The 16,367-nt window shown below is 42.7% G+C and overlaps 2 protein-coding genes across 2 annotated transcripts; one reads left to right on the plus strand and one right to left on the minus strand.

Annotated features, from left to right (window-relative positions):
• The first annotated feature begins 7,649 nt into the window (after nucleotides 1-7,649).
• Nucleotides 7,650-9,462, plus strand: fkb1b (FK506-binding protein 1B). Its single transcript, NM_001141565.2, is given in 5 exon segments — nucleotides 7,650-7,706; nucleotides 7,822-7,869; nucleotides 8,361-8,473; nucleotides 8,675-8,850; nucleotides 9,037-9,462. Coding segments are annotated over 4 exon segments (327 nt in total). The 5' UTR covers nucleotides 7,650-7,669; the 3' UTR covers nucleotides 8,804-8,850; nucleotides 9,037-9,462.
• A 1,688-nt stretch (nucleotides 9,463-11,150) lies between these two features.
• Nucleotides 11,151-15,842, minus strand: LOC106572448 (syntaphilin). Its single transcript, XM_014146638.3, has 5 exons — nucleotides 15,700-15,842; nucleotides 14,051-14,165; nucleotides 13,713-13,847; nucleotides 13,207-13,356; nucleotides 11,151-12,913 (listed from the first exon to the last, which is right to left on the minus strand). The coding sequence occupies exons 2-5, from the start codon at nucleotides 14,092-14,094 to the stop codon at nucleotides 11,644-11,646; spliced, it is 1,599 nt and encodes a 532-aa protein (XP_014002113.3). The 5' UTR covers nucleotides 14,095-14,165; nucleotides 15,700-15,842; the 3' UTR covers nucleotides 11,151-11,643.
• Between the last annotated feature and the right edge of the window lie 525 nt (nucleotides 15,843-16,367).

Here is a 16,367-nt window from a genome sequence, read left to right on the forward strand (position 1 = left end):
GATTTTGAGACAATGAAGAATTGTTCTAAACTCCTCCTGGCTATCTCGATTACACCCACCACATCTTGTCTATGTAATGCAGTCTTTAACTCATTTGTCAGCTCAAGCCATCTCCAGTGACCATACGCCCAGAGTAGTTGCAGGGAACTAGAGTGGAGACCATAAAAACACAGACACTAACAGGACAGAAATATCCTCCTATTTGTTAAGTATTAATTGCTAACTATTAATATCAAACAAATATGGTAAATATGTAATTTATCTATCTCGTCTCGCAGTTATGAGAAAAAGTTGAGCAGAGCTCGTTGGACTGCTCTCAACTCCAGCATGTTGTTTGGACCAGCTGGAGCTCCATGACCCGCTGGCCGCCCTCCCCTTCAATACTACTCCCCAGCCTGTCAAGGAGGCGTCTGTTTGAACCTGTTCCCTCCGATGGAATTAGGCATATCCCACCTGAAAAGGAATTTCAGGGATCGCCATCTTGCCAGGGTTCGCGTGCATTCCTTAGACACAGTCATACCTGTTTTCCTTGGGATTTAAACCTTGAGCATTGAACCACCTCTGCATGGGTCTCAAGTGTAGAAGGCCAAATGGGGTCAAAAGGGAGGCTGCGAAGAGGAGACCCATCAGTCTCTGACACTGAAGAACAGTCACCTTCTGGACAAAAGGACTGAGGTGAGCTACAATTTTCTGAACTCGCTTTTTGGTGAGGTGAGCCCTCATAAGAGACAAGTCGATCCATATGCCCACGAACGTCACAGTTTGTGTGGGGACCAGGTGTATTTTTTGCATGCTCAACCTGAGGCTAGCGCTGAGATATGCTTCAGGATATATGTCATGTCTGCTGCTGCCTGTTCTCGTGACTGAGAACAGATTAGCCAAATGTCCAGGTCAGGTATTCCCAACAGACAGGAACGTTGAACCATCGAAGAGACACAAATATGAGGAGAACTACATTGATTTAGGGTTCACTTATATTGGGAGTAGTGCCTTTCCTCAGCCACAGTGTGTTATATGTACAAAGTACTATCTCACAACTAAATGAAACCTTCACTGTTGCGCAGACATTTAGAAACAAAACATGCACATTTTAAAAATAAGCCACAGGAGTTTTTTGAGCAAGAATTAAGACAATATTCGAGTAGTAATAAAAGTATAAAAGCAACAGATATCATTAATAAGAAGGGGCTAGAAGCGTCTTATATGGTGAGCTACCGAGTGGCTAGGACAGGCAAGCCCCATACTATTGTGGAGGACTTAATTCTTCCTGCTGCAGCGGATATAGCTGGGACAATGCTGGGGGAAAAGGCCAAAAAAACTATACAGACAATGACTTCATCAAACAACACTGTTTCACAACGCATCAGTGACATGGCAGGAGATGTTTTGAAACAATTACTGCTTCACATACAAGCCATTGAATTCTATGTGCTACAGCTGGATGAGTCAACAGACGTGGCGGGCCTGGCACAGCTCCAGGTATACAGTTGAAGTCGGAAGTGTACATACACCTTAACCAAATACATTTAAACTCAGTTTTTCCACAATTCCTGACATTTGATCCTAGTAAAAATTCCCTGTCTTAGGTCAGTTAGGATCACCACTTTAATTTAAGAATGTGAAATGTCAGAATAATAGTAGAGAGAACGCTTTATTTCAGCTTTTATTTCTTTCATCACATACCCAGTGGGTCACAAGTTTACATACACTCAATTAGTATTTGGTAGCATTGCCTTTAAATTGTTTAACTTGGTTCAAACGTTTTGGGTAGCATTCCACAAGCTTCCCACAATAAGTTGGGTGAATTTTGGCCCATTCCTCCTGACAGAGCTGGTGTAACTGAGTCAGGTTTGCAGGCCTCCTTGCTCGCACACACTTTTTCAGTTCTGGCCACACATTTTCTATAGGCTGGAAGTCAGGGCTTTGTGATGGCCACTCCAATACCTTGACTTTGTTGTCCTTAAGTATGCTTGGGGTCATTGTCCATTTGGAAGACCCATTTGCGACCAAGTTTTAACTTCCTGACTGATGTCTTGAGATGTTACTTCAATATATCCACATACTTTTCATACCTCATGATGCCATCTATTTTGTGAAGTGCACCAGTCCCTCCTGCAGCAAAGCACCCCCACAACATGATGCTGCCACCGCCGTGCTTCACGGTTGGGATGGTATTCTTCAGCTTGCAAGCCTCCCCCTTTTTCCTCCAAACATAACAATGGTCATTATGGCCAAACAGTTCTATTTTTGTTTCATCAGACCAGAGGACATTTCTCCAAAAAGTCTGATCTTTGTCCCCATGTGCAGTTGCAAACTGTTATCTGTCTTTTTTATGGCGGTTTTGGAGCAGTGGCTTCTTCCTTGCTGAGCGGCCTATCAGGTTATGTTGATATAGGACTCGTTTTACTGTGGATACAGATACTTTTGTACCTGTTCCTTCCTGAGCAGCATGACGGCTGCGTGGTCCTATGGTGTTTATACTTGCGTACTATTGTTTGTACAGATGAACATGTTACCTTCAGGCATTCGGAAATTGCTCCCAAGGATGAACCAGACTTGTGGAGGTCTACAATTGTTTTTCTGAGGTCTTGGCTGATTTCTTTTGATTTTCCCATGATGTGAAGCAAAGAGGCACTGAGTTTGAAGGTAGGCCTTGAAATACATCCACAGGTACACCTCCAATTGACTCAAATGATGTCAATTAGCCAGAAGCTTCTAAAGCCATTACATAATTTTTTTGAATTTGCCAAACTGTTTAAAGGCCCAGTCAACTTAGTGTTTGTAAACTTCTGACCCACTGGAATTGTGATACAGTGAAATAATCTGTCTGTAAACAATTGTTGGAAAAATGACTTGTGTCATGCACAAAGTAGATGTCTTAACCGACTTGCCAAAACTATAGTTTGTTAACAAGAAATTTGTGGAGTGGTTGAAAAACTAATTTTAATGACTCCAACCTAAGTGTATGTAAACTTTCGACTTTAACTGTATGTCCGTTATGTTTATAGGTGGTCAGTTAAGGAAGACATCCTCTTCTGCAAACCACTGGAAACCAGGATAACAGGAGAGGATATTTTTAAAGTACAGGACAGCTTTGTTACATCAAATGGACTTTGGTGGTCAAGATGTGTTGGTATCTGCGCTGATGGCACAAAAACCATGACAGGGAGACATAGTGGAGTGGTAACAAGCGTGCAAGTAGTTGCTCCCAACGCCACTTGAGTACACTGCAGCATCCACCGAGAGCCTATTGTTGCCAAAGGAATGCCTGACAGCTTGAAAGACATTTTGGACACTACAGTGAAAATGGTTAACTTTGTTAAAGCAAGGCCACTGAACTCTTGTGTATTTTCTGCACTATGCAATGATATGGGCAGCAACCATGTAATGCTTTTACAACATACAGAAGTGCGCTGGTTATCAAGGGGCAAAGTATTGACACGTTTTTTTTTAAATTGAGAGACGAGCTTAAAGTTTTCTTTACCTTCCATAATTTTCACTTGTCTGACCGCTTGGATGATGACGAGTTTCTCACACGACTGGCCTATCTGGGTGATGTTTTTTCTCGCCTGAATGATCTGAATCTAGGATTACAGGGACTCTTCACAAATATATTCAATGTGCGGGACAAAATTGAGGCTATGATTAAGAAGTTGGAGCTCTTCTCTGTCTGCATTAACAAGGGAAACACTCTTTCCATCATTGTATGTTTTATGTCTGCAAATTAACTCAAGCTTACGGACAATGTCAAATGTGATATCGCGAAGCACCTGAGTGAGTTGGGTGCGCAATTACGCAGGTACTTTCCCGAAATGGATGACACAAACAACTGGATTCGTTATCCCTTTCATGCCCTGCTGTCATGACTTCCGCCGAAGTCGGATCCTCTCCTTGTTCGAGTGACGTTCGGCGGTCGACGTCACCGGTCTTCTAGCCATCGCCGATCCACCTTTCATTTTCCATTTGTTTTGTCTTGTTTTCCCACACACCTGGTTTACATTTCCCTCATTACTTGTCATGTATTTAACCCTCTGTTCCCCCCATGTCTGTGTGTGAAATTGTTTGTTGTAAGTGCTTGTGCACATTTTGACTGGTGCGCGATGGGTTTTGTACCCATATTTTTGTATTTCTGGATGCCGTTGATTTGGATAATTTAACTGCTCCGGTTATTACCCAGTTATGCTCTCCTGCGTCTGACTTCCCTGCCACCAGTTACGCACCCCTTACACCTGCCTCCAGTCCACTTACCGATATCTGAACAGAGAGCCTCATCGAAATTGCAACAAGCGGTTCTGTGAAAATGTAATTGAATCAGAAGCCACTGCCAGATTTCTGGATTGAGTATCCTGCCTTGGCAAGTCATGCTGTTAAGACACTGATGCCCTTTGCAACCATGTACCTATGTGAGAGTGGATTCTCGGCCCTCACTAGCATGAAAACTAAATACAGGCACAGACTGTGTGTGGAAAATTATTTAAGACTGAGACTTTCTCCAAAACAACCCGACATTGCAGAGTTAAGTGCATCCTTTCAAGCATACCCTTCTCATTAACCTGTGGTGAGTTATTCACAATTTTCGATGAACAAATAAAGTTTTATATGTAAGATGGTTAAATAAAGAGCAAAATTATTGATTATTATATTATTATTTGTGCCCTGGTCCTATACTTCCCACAAGCCGGGTTGTGACAAAAACTCACACTCATTCTTATGTTTAATAAATGTATCGTATAGGGTGTGTGTGGCTGGCTTACAATGATGGCAAAAAACAACATTTGAAGTGCGCTGACCCTGGTGCTGACCCTGACCCCGCAGCTGGAGATTGAATGTTTGAAGGGGTACAGGACTATAAACAGTTTGGGAACCACTGGTCTAGGTAATTTAGTACCATCATCCCCTTTGATGTTAGGGGTGCTATAGTGACATACATGCATTTTGTGAATGTTCTTGGTACCAGGGAAAGGTTGAAAAGTAACACTTGGTACCCTTCTTCACGGAGGCTGACATCTGTCTGTGAGAGCCAAAGCGGTCTGCGTGACGAGATGACCATATACAGGGCTTTTCCATTAGCACGTGACATCTCAACATTTAAGAGGGAGAGGAGTGTGGACACCGGAGTCATTTCAGCTGTCAGCTCAGGGTCACCGTCGGTGGACTGGCGAGCTATCAGACCATGCAGGTATGCCTGCAGCAGAGTGGTTGTATTCATGAGGAGAGCCACCATGGCCAGAAGTTGTCGTTTAAGTTGTTGTCAGCAGCCCGATGAGGACAACGGGGAGACTTACCACTGATCTCCTTGTCTGGGAGGACCATGATCGCAACAATGGGGTCCATGACTGGGTACTGGCCCAGTACCAATTCCTCGGGCGACGCAATGAATGTCCAAGACTTGCACTGGCTTGAGTTAGCCTTAACCCAAGTTTAATACTATACCAGTGTCACGTCCTGACTAGTAAAGAGGTTATTTTGTTATTATAGTATGGTCAGGGCGTGGCAGGGGGGTGTTTGTTTTGTATGTTTTGTGATTTTGGGTTTGATCTATGTTATCAATTTCTATGTTTTCCTTTCTAGTTCTTCTATGTCTATGTTGTGTATGTTTGGGTTGATCTCTAATTGGAGGCAGCTGATCCTCGTTGCCTCTGATTAGAGATCATATTGAAGAAGGGGTTTTTCTTCATGGGTTTTGTGGGTAGTTGTTCCTTGTATAGTCTGAGCACCTTATGGGACTGTTTTTGTCGTTTATTTTGTTTAAGTGTGTTTTTTCTTCTAATAAATCGAAGATGATTCATATACCCACTGTGTTTTGGTCCACATACAACGACGCATGTGACAACCAGGTGTAAGTATAAAGTAGTTCTCTTCTCAGGGCAATATGTGAATTAAGTAATAATATATTCTATGGATATCAGAATATATTTGGGAAATTCCACTCACAATCCCCAAAAGGTGAGGAGCCAATTACACTGAGACATTATCAGACTGTGTGAGAATAGGTCCTAAGAACAGATGCTCTGAATCTGACTCCGGCAACAGCTGCAGCTCGAGCCAGTAATACAGTATGCTAGCTAGGATGCAAAGCCTGGACATTAAGGTGAGACCTGGAGCTCTAGCTAGAGCTAGATAACACACAGGCTTCCCTAGCCTGGGTAGGTGCACTACCCAGACTCAATCTCCTGAGAGAAGAGGCTAGCATCCAGCTGAAGCTAATAAGCAACAGGTAACGCAATTAGCCGGGAGACAAACCGGGGAACAGACACAGACAAGATTTGCTCCGTGAACAGGTTGGACCAATCAGTTCACCCTAATTCGTAGCATGGTGTCGACCTATAAGAAAAAGCTTAGACACAAAACACTGCAGAGAACTGCTGGGAGGAGCAAGCTTCGGCCAAAAGGTAGTATACTCTACACATTCAACAGAACTCGCCTTCTATATCCATTTCTCGCTCACCTGCGTAGCCAAGGGAAGAAAATAGGAAGGGATGCTATGCGCCCAGGTATTTATAGGGGATGGGGACGCATCACCTGGTGGCAAGATGAGTCAAGATATTAATACCCCACATTATTTCCTTTTGGATCCTTATTCTCCATCTGCACAGTAAGTGGCAAAATGCACATCCAATTGTTGCAACCGCCATTATACCAAAGAAACTGCACTGTTTCCCAAGTTGTAGTTGGAGGACCACTCGCCATATCATACAATATTTTTAATAACTAACCCAAGATAGACCTTATCCTGTCGTTTCTAATGGGAACAAATGAGGCATAGTGGGCAGGACAAGCAAGGAGTGGGATAGAGCCAAGCACTAGCTAGCAAGATGTTTGCATATTTCCGTTCTGTAACGCCTACTCTTTGAAGTGCACGTGTGCAATAACTCAATTCGCCTTTGCACCCCTAAACGTCGTCTTTTTTTTTTTTTTTTTTTTTTACTTCGGCAAAGTGTAAAATCTACAAAACTTAGTCCACTCTGTTCGTAACATATTATAGTTTTGGGAACAGAACGGTATTGAGATCAAATGTTTAATCGTTGAGAAAATGTCGGCAGAAATCCATATTGCTCCATCTTCTCCCACTGCCGGCCACAGAGCTTCCTCATCACCATATTTGGTAGTGAGTAGAAGCGCCAACCGGATGCTTCACACTTATACATCCGGTGGGCTATCTGTTCTATCTATGATATCATCGCGTGACTCCAAGTTTACTTTAATATGATGGTTATTGTATCAATATTTGCGCATAAAGGCGTTTCCACCGCCTTTTCTTTCATAATACATTTTACCGACACAAAGATGTCGAACGAACAAGTTATCTGTAGGCACATTGTATCGAAACGTCATGTTGCCATCACGGTAGTCTTATTTTATTTTTTTAAATATGGTATGACTACTCGCATAACTAGATTGCAACCGTGGTTAATGACGTCAACTTTAATTATTGTATTTTTCTAGAAATGTTTGATTGTCAACCAGTTGTTATTTTTATGTTATCATCATCTCCCTTAAAAAATGACACTACATCAATGTAGATGCGACTAAAATATGACCAAGTAGGCATACACTAATTCTCATCATATAACTGGTATTGGCCATTTTATATTGCCCTCCCCCTTTCTTGAATTCAATGAGCTTGACTTCCAGTTTCCGTTTGCATTGTAGTGCGTCGGAGAGTAAAATGGGAGTAGAAATCGAGACCATAACCCCGGGTGATGGTAAGGAAAAAACAGTAAATATGATTAAATTAGTCAAGAGGATTTTGCTAAATTCAAAATATTAAGTCGTTAACACAGTACATAGCTAATTCTTTCAATTTCTTCCATCTTTTAGGACAGACATTTCCCAAAAAAGGACAGACATGCGTTGTGCATTATGTCGGTGAGTCAGCAAGCTAGCCACTAGCTTAGCTAGCTATTGTCAGTTATCCACTTACGTCGGCAACAAAGTAAATGTTATCTATATAATGTGTGTAATCTGACAAACGGATATCTATCATAACTAACAATTAGTTAGACGATTTGCTTAGCTAATAAAAGTTATTTTTCTATGGTTAAAGTAGTTGTAACGTTACACCCTAGCTAGGCTAACGTTTGTAGCTAGTTGCCGTACTACTACTTGCTAGCTAGCTAATTGACAGTTTTCTCAAATCGGTGAGAATGAATTTAATTAAGATGAATGTATCTTTAGCAAATTAGTTAGCCAGTAGCCGATAATGTTTGTCCAGGGGACTGTAATTAAATATTTGAATCCATGGATGCTAGCTAGCAATTTGGGAGGGGACAGAATGTAATTTAGGTACACGGCTGTATTTTATTTTATTTAACTCGGCAAGTATAACTAACGTTTATCTTCTCTCAATCCTATCGCAGGTTCACTGACTGATGGAACCAAGTTTGACTCTTCCCGGGACAGAGGCAAGCCTTTCAAGTTCAAGATTGGCAAGCAGGAGGTGATCCGTGGCTGGGAGGAGGGGGTTGGCCAGGTAAGAAGGGTCTCCTGGGTGTGTTTGCATTAGATATCCCCATTATTCTCTAGTACGATTGCACCACTTGTTTAAATAATTTAGAAAATCGAAAAATTGGCTTGTGTGTGGTTTGCAAGGACACGAGCCATTATAGGGTTATATTAGAGGTGTCTCGACGATAATACTATGACCTCTCTTTTTGTTTCACCTTCCCCACAGATGAGTGTGGGCCAGAGGGCAACTCTGACCTGCACGCCGGACTTTGCCTATGGCAGCAAAGGGCACCCTGGTATCATCCCACCCAACTCTACCCTCATCTTCGACGTGGAGCTGATGGGCCTGGAGTGATGTTTGTGTGCACTTACTACATGTTTAATTCCACTCAGATTTTCAGGGTGAGACAATTCTGCAGACAAAAAGCCTGTTCAAATTGCACTACTACATTGTTGGAGTACATTACAGTTGTATGAGCTTAAGTGCTCATTGGTGTGTTTAACAAGCTTTGGTGCTCATCTCCCATAATCCCCTCTGTCATGTCTGTTCTGTTAACCACAGAATTGCATCCATGTCCCCTTCTACAGGTTGACTCCTATCTCGGGAACATGGACGAAAAGGCAAAAGGAAGATAAATGCACTTGACTCCTGTAAAAGACTCACATCTATAGCTTCACCACTTCACTCTCCTTTCCATTTCCATTCAAATGTGTCACTTGCTTAAAATACCTTATTCTTGATATATCTTGTAGTAGAACACCCTAACAAGTCATAGGCCATACCGTTCAGATGTCATTTTATTGTTATGTATGTTTTTATGGTCTTTTTTGTTGTGAAATTTGTAAGTCATACCTGCCATCAGGGGTAGGTACTGACACAATTTTGGATAAAGTATCATTATACAAATATTCAATTTGATCTCATTCTTGTGGCTCTGAGTGGCCTTGCTTTTCAGAAAATGTGTTATTGTGGACATGATAATTGAGAATAATTATGAATAAATGACTTTCCCCAAATGGATTGGATTAATGTAATTCTATTGCAGAAGTTCACTGAAATGAAAACCACGTAAAATAGTTTCCAAGTCAGCTATCAAGATTTCAAAATACAGAAATACTGCTGGTATGATTGCTGACATTCAAAATATTTTGGGACTACCAACAATGGACTAACGAAACAAATAACTAAATCGTTTTTTGGTTGGAATTTTCATTTTAAAAAAAAATAAAAATAATGATTTGGTTAATATATATTTTTCCCAGTAACGTCAACTTTCTGTAAACACTGAATAGACGGACAAGCGTGGCACACACTTGGTAAGGCCAAATATTACATGTGTAATTGAAGATGGTCATTATAGTGCAGAACTCACATGCTGGCAGGTGTAGTTATCCTCTCAAGCAGCAAAATGGGTGAATTTTCTATGGTATGTTTCAATAAAATGATCACCCTTTATCCCCCAGTAGGCTTGACCTTGTTCTCTAAACTAGGATAGTTTGGTCGGATTTCTTAAATTTTCCTTGTATCATTGATTTAATGCTGCACAGTATCTGACAACTGTATACCAATTATTTCTAGTGATGCTCTGAGAAGTGCTGAGGGCATGTTTGAACACCATTAGTAATCACAAGGGAATGCAAAATAGAGACCCTTATGTTTTGGGCAAAATATTCACAGTACTATTCCATAAGATTTGTGAAGTTGCATGATTTTGTTTTCAGAGAAGGATTAGTAAAGTGCTAAAACCAGATTTGAAGGAACTTGTTCAGCAAGCTATGCATCTGTAAAATAAAATTTCCCCAAACACAATGAGTCAACGCTCACCACATTGGTTGAAAACAATTGTTCCTCATCCCTAAGAGCTTTTGACAGGATGTTCTATCAACTTCAAAAAGAGACTGAATGTATTTTTATTTCTCATTGATTCCCAGGCATCTCTAATGCGTCTCTAATTCTCTCAGAGCACACTTCAATAGATGACACAGACAAAGGCAACTTTCAGTTTATTTTCAAAGGGAAGAGGAAATACATCCAGAGCTATTTACACTTTGCATTCTACAGCTTTTTGTGCAATTTACCAACCCAAGTAAAGACATTTCATCATTGCTTTTTCTCATTGATTTTGACCACTGAATTTGAATAATTGTCAATGTAGCATTAGCGGCACAATGTGGCTCAAAAGAAGACTGGCATGGTTAATGTTTGATGACATGCAAAGCCACTACAATCTTCAAGTAGTGCAGTATAGTCCCAAAAGTGTCCAATGTTTGAAACAAATATCTAGGCTAACTATTGATCATATTCTTAATATTGTAAATTGTGAAATTTAGTAAATGCTATATATGCCTTAACAATAAATACCTAGCTGGCATGTTTTATGACTTGCACTGGCATTCAGCATTTGCATGGATAGTGACAATGCTAGTCTTATTCAGAATGTTTATCTTATCCTTGGACTATAAATAAAATGAATGAAACCAGAAGATACACTTTGGATCCCTGAAATGTAATAGATTCTCTATCTCTCGTTGTGCAAAGACGTGTATTTTTCTATCCTCTATTTTCTTGAGAAAATAAAGAATTCAAAGACATTCAACTAGAACTCCTACTCAGGTCCCTCATTCACTTAGCTCTAGAAACTAAACTAAAATGTTGCTGATGTTTCTAACAAGATGAACCATATTCACACCAATTTCAAAGACAACACTAGAAGATTTATGGAGCATACATCAAAGTCTTCAAGGTTCAAATGTAGCAAGTCTGTTTAAAGTGAGGTAATGGCAAAAGGCTGAACATTTCTCAGGGTTACATGCAATGTACAGTTGTACAGTAATGGGAGACACTGTAGACCAGTGTCAAAAAGTCCATTTAAGCAGGCTCATGCATTCCCCATCAAATCACTATTGCATTAGATTTTCTTTGATAGCAAGGCATGATTACAAATCTAACAGAAACAGGCTTGAACTATACAATTAGCCTAATTCCTGTCTGCTGTAACCAATAAACAAAATTCACAAAGGTCAACTGCAATACAATCGGATCATGTAAATCTCAAGTTCATCCTCAAATCAGACGTGGTGGGTGTAGAATAAAAAGCAATAGGAGTTTAAGTCCAAATCAAAGTCTGTATAATTGCCGTTGTGGCTGTAGCTCATAAGAGGTTGGGGTTGCATGGTTGCTAAAGAGTAAAGTTGTCAGATATTGGTCGCCCCATTCATGCTTGTGGGGTCAAGGCCCCGACCACATCCCCTGCGTCGCAGAGAGTGAAGGGCCACAGCGCAGCAACCCCGTAGCAGAGAGCCAATGTGGTAGACAGGCATGACCTCCCGCGGGGCACCATGGCACAGCCAGGCCACTGTCGGCACTACCGGCATGGCCACCGCCAACAGGTCCACCAGGAAGTATCGACTCCAGAAGTTCCGCTGGGGAGCCCCCTCCTCCCCCTCTTCCCCTTCCACAACGATTTCACCTTCAACTTCAACAGCCTCCTCCTTCTTTTCCTCCTCCACCACTGTCACGCTCCCTTGCCTCTCTGGTGAATACAATGACACAGGCTTGGGCTGGCAGGTTTGGGCCACTGTTGGCATTATTGTCATCTCCACTGGGCCATCTGGAGGCAGCGGTTGTAGGTTGTAGGAGAGCTGGGGAGGAGGGGAGGAAGACAAGAACGGTTGTTGTTCAGAGTAGGCTGTGGTGATGTCGGTTGTTGCCAGGGAGATGATGCTTAGCTCTTCTCCCCCTCCTTCCTCTGAGACCCAGGTCATGGTGGGGCTGCAGGCCTGGGATCGGACCTCCGGTTTCACATCTGTCACGGGGGCAGCAGCCGCTGCCATTGCAGCCGGGGGCTCCTCCTGGGGGAGGTGCAGGAAGAGGTGGTGATGCGGGAGGTAGGTGTGTCCGCTGCACCTGCAGCTGTTACCTAGGGAATGGCAGGAGTGGGAGACGGGCAGGACAGCCCCCCCGCCGTAGAGTCTCTCGTAGGTGGAGGAGTGTGGCATGGTGGAGGAGAAGGGGCCACGGGAGGAGCCGGCTGGGTTTTGTTCTGACAGAAGGGCTGCTTCCAGGAGCAGGTGGGTCCGTCCCCCTTCTGCCCGTGCCGCTGCACGCAGGTCAGGTCCTGGGACATTTCCATTGCGGTCCAGATGCAGGCCCAGATGCAGGCCCTCACTGCTCAGCCGGGTGTAGGTGGTGCTGCGGTTCAGAGTGCTGGCTGGGGAGCAACCACAGGAGCGGGACTTGACAGGTCTGGGTCCCTGCGGTGAAAGGTATGGCTTTTGGTTGTGGGGGGATTTTTCTGGGGTGCCGAGATTTGATCGTACTGTCTCCACGACCTCATGTAGGTGCTGAATCTCCCTGCGCGCCTCCTTTAGAGCAAGCTGGGCCTCCACACGATGACACTCCTCCTCTATCCAGTCCTCTTGCATCCGACACAGCTGGGTCCTCATCTCAGTTATCTCACTGTCCCTGAGAGAGAAGAGGAGAGAGAGGGAGGGGTTTGAGAATATGAGGGCTTCCCAAGGAAAAGTAATCAATGTGTGGTTTGCCTTGAGAGGCATGAGAAGTCTGAGATACAATCCCAGTTTCTGTAGTGAAATGGAAGACCGTTATTGATGTTGCTATTTTTGTAGTCATAGCGTGGTTACATGCAACCCAAGAGCTGGGTTGTGAATGAGACACTTCTATTGGCCATTAGATCTGAAGTATCACATTGATCAGGAACATTCTGCTTGTGTCACAACGCATCCCTCCGGACTCACCTGTGCTGCAGTATCTCAACATTCTCCCTTAGCCTGGCTCGCAGGTGTCTGATACACACCTCCTTCTGCTGCAGGGGTGTGAGGTACTGCTCTGGTGTGGGGGGACGGATCCCATGGTTATCACTGCAGGTGGTGTGCTTCGCCTGACACCTGGGTTTGCATAGGGGTTTGAAGGAGAGTGTATAGTGATTACCAGTTATGCATCAGAGATCAATCATGAGATAAAAACTGCCATCATAACAGAGGCCGAGGAAGAGGCTAAAAGATATCAGTGGGGTCTTTCGGTTTTTAAAATAAATTATACATCTCAAGACTACATTAAATGCTTCCCCCCCCCCTTTTATTGCAAGGCAGATGCTGCACCTTTTTCTGGAAACATTTGCTTGGTATTCTTCTGAATCCTTTTTATTGCATGATATTTTGGGCTCAACCTAAAAAAAAAAGTTCCTAAAACAAAACAATGTTTGCTTGTGTCTTGCATATGATGTACAGATGCTGTGTCTTACCTGGGTGTGCCAGGGTATGTCCGTGCTGTAGGACTGCCCTCACTAGCCCTGCCAGGGTAAGTGTTGGTGGGGTAAGTGTTGGTATTGGAGGCATTGCTATGGGAATGGCGCCCACTGCTAGTAGCCACTGACCGCCTGTAACAGAGAGGCTATGTTAATGTTACACATTGATGAGACTCTTATCTTCAGTCACAAACATGAACAAAATCAATGGATTGCTTCCAAAAACTCACTCACTATACATGTGCTACTATATTACCCTAACATTTTCATACATCATCACTTGGGATCATCACACAGCTAAAAAAGACAATAGTGAGAGAAGGCAGCAGCAGTACCTGCGCTGACCTGCAGAGGGCTTCCGACTGGGAGGGAGTGACATGGGTGTGGACCACCACTATCGCTCTGCTGCTGGCTCCAAGATGAAGTCTAGGAAGATGGCTTACAGTTGGACTGTACAATACATAATGTACAAAGATAGAGAAAACAGAATGGATGTAGACAGGAGATAATCCATTAAAAACAAACATAGAAAAGCAATCCATTTTGTGGATGTTTCCTCTACCCACCAGATACCACTTTTTATCCCTGGGCAAGGACATAATCCTATGTTATGGTCTCAAGCTGTGTATTAAAAAAACACATTCATCATAAGATAATAAAGTATTTTGTTGGGGGGAGGGGATGTGTTGTAGGCCTACTGTTTGTTGTGGCCCTGACTGCCCTGCATGTTAGGAGCCCATTGATGTGTAAACCAGTCTGGCCATCAGGAGCCCTTCAACAGATAAAGAAGCCTTTCACAGAACAGATCAGGACAGAGACAGGGCATTCTGTGAGTCCATTGCCCATCTCACTGCTGCACAACCCATCCCTGGTAACCACAGACAGCCGGGAATAAACCAAAATCATAATATACACAGGCAAAATCCAATGAACCAAGAGCCAAAAATAACAAATAACATAACAAAACCAGACCAGTTGGTACAGAAACAGATTTTAAAAAGTGTTGTGCAAACAGGATTGCCGCATCAGCACATCTGTGGCTGACTGAGCTGAGCAGCCTAGCTCAAACAATAATAGAGCAAAAAAGTATGATCAAAGAGAAAATCCCTGCTGAGCACAAAGCAGCTCAGAGATACAAAGACATGGTATGTCTATGATATGCCATGTGAAATGTTTGTCTACTGTCACTGTGCCAATGGGACATTTGAGGACACAGTACAATTGATCAATACAGGAAAGCATGGCAGAGCCAGGGATCACAACTAGGCCTACCCTACAGTGGATAATATAGAGCCACTGCACAACAGGTGGTGGGTCAAGCAATGTACTTCTTATGTAATTGTGAGCAGCATCAGACGGCATAACTGGGTTGTAGGATGAGGGTGAATTAACGGAAATAAGGTTTAATGTTGGCTGACAATTTGATTCACATTAATGCCACCTACCTCGGTTTCTGTGAAATTACTGAATAAGGTTGAGCACGGTGCTTTACGTCATCTGTACAATGCAGAAGGGCAAGGAGCGCTGTACAGGTTTTTCGCTCATGAACAAACTGAATATTGCCACTACAATTGGCAATATTTTAATCAATGTCTTATTTTCCTATAGACGGCGTGCGCTGTTGATGGACAAGACGCAGAAAGCCATTAGCACAAAAAATATCAGTTGCATCTCCGTGCGTCACTACGAGACATTGACATTATAGAAAACAACTACTATACCATAGATTATATGCCAGTGCAAATCTAAAAGCAAAATCCTACCAGCCAACATCACTTTCCGGTGAACCCAAACATTCCATCCAACGTTTGGAATCTTCGGGACGAGGCAGAAATAGGTGACAAACGAATTTAGCCCTGGCTGTGCCCTACATAGGCTACTGGGATTCAATACACCAGCCTCCTTTCTGATGCAGCGATTACCTGACTCTGTGATCTCTGACATAGCAGTACACTAACAAGATTATATGATTCCCAACATTTACCATTTTTGCGCAGGCCGATAAATATTCCTACATCGTGGAGTAGAAAATGTCCCCGCTGGACTTGTGTATAGATGCCTGAGAACCGTCACCAGTGTCATGTAGATGGTTACCGTGCTGCTGATGAGAGTCCATGCCGGGAGCCACCTGTGTGAAACTAGCCACAATAGCAGAATTTGCTGTTCGCCTTCAAAATAAAAGGTCCCCATTGTGATTCAAACTAATAACAATAGTGGAATCATGCAATAATTGCACTAGATAATGCTAAACAAGGTCGGAATGTTATTATATAAATTCAACAAGACAATAATTAAAAATACTCAGTGACATCCAAGGATTACAATTCTGAAGTTTACACAAATAGCGTCATAGCTCATACTAAGGAACTTTAAATGTGGGAAATCACCTCAATACTCAGCCTATTGTAAGTAATGAACATTCATATTGCAGTGTACAGCCTTACCTATGGCTCTTCAGTCCATGAAATGGGGTATCAGCCTTTTATTTTGAAGGTGAACCACAAATTCCACGATTGTGGCTAATCCTTATTGTGGCTAGCTTCGCACACGTCCGAGAACATACGAAGATATTTTGGTAGTTACGTACAATGCATCGGATTCTCTTAAAGACACAATGAATCATGGCGCATCATTCAAAATGATCTAACACCA

This window comes from Salmo salar, chromosome 15 (genome assembly GCF_965601325.2).
Source record: "Salmo salar chromosome 15, fSalSal1, whole genome shotgun sequence".
NCBI classification, from domain to species: Eukaryota; Metazoa; Chordata; class Actinopteri; order Salmoniformes; family Salmonidae; genus Salmo; species Salmo salar.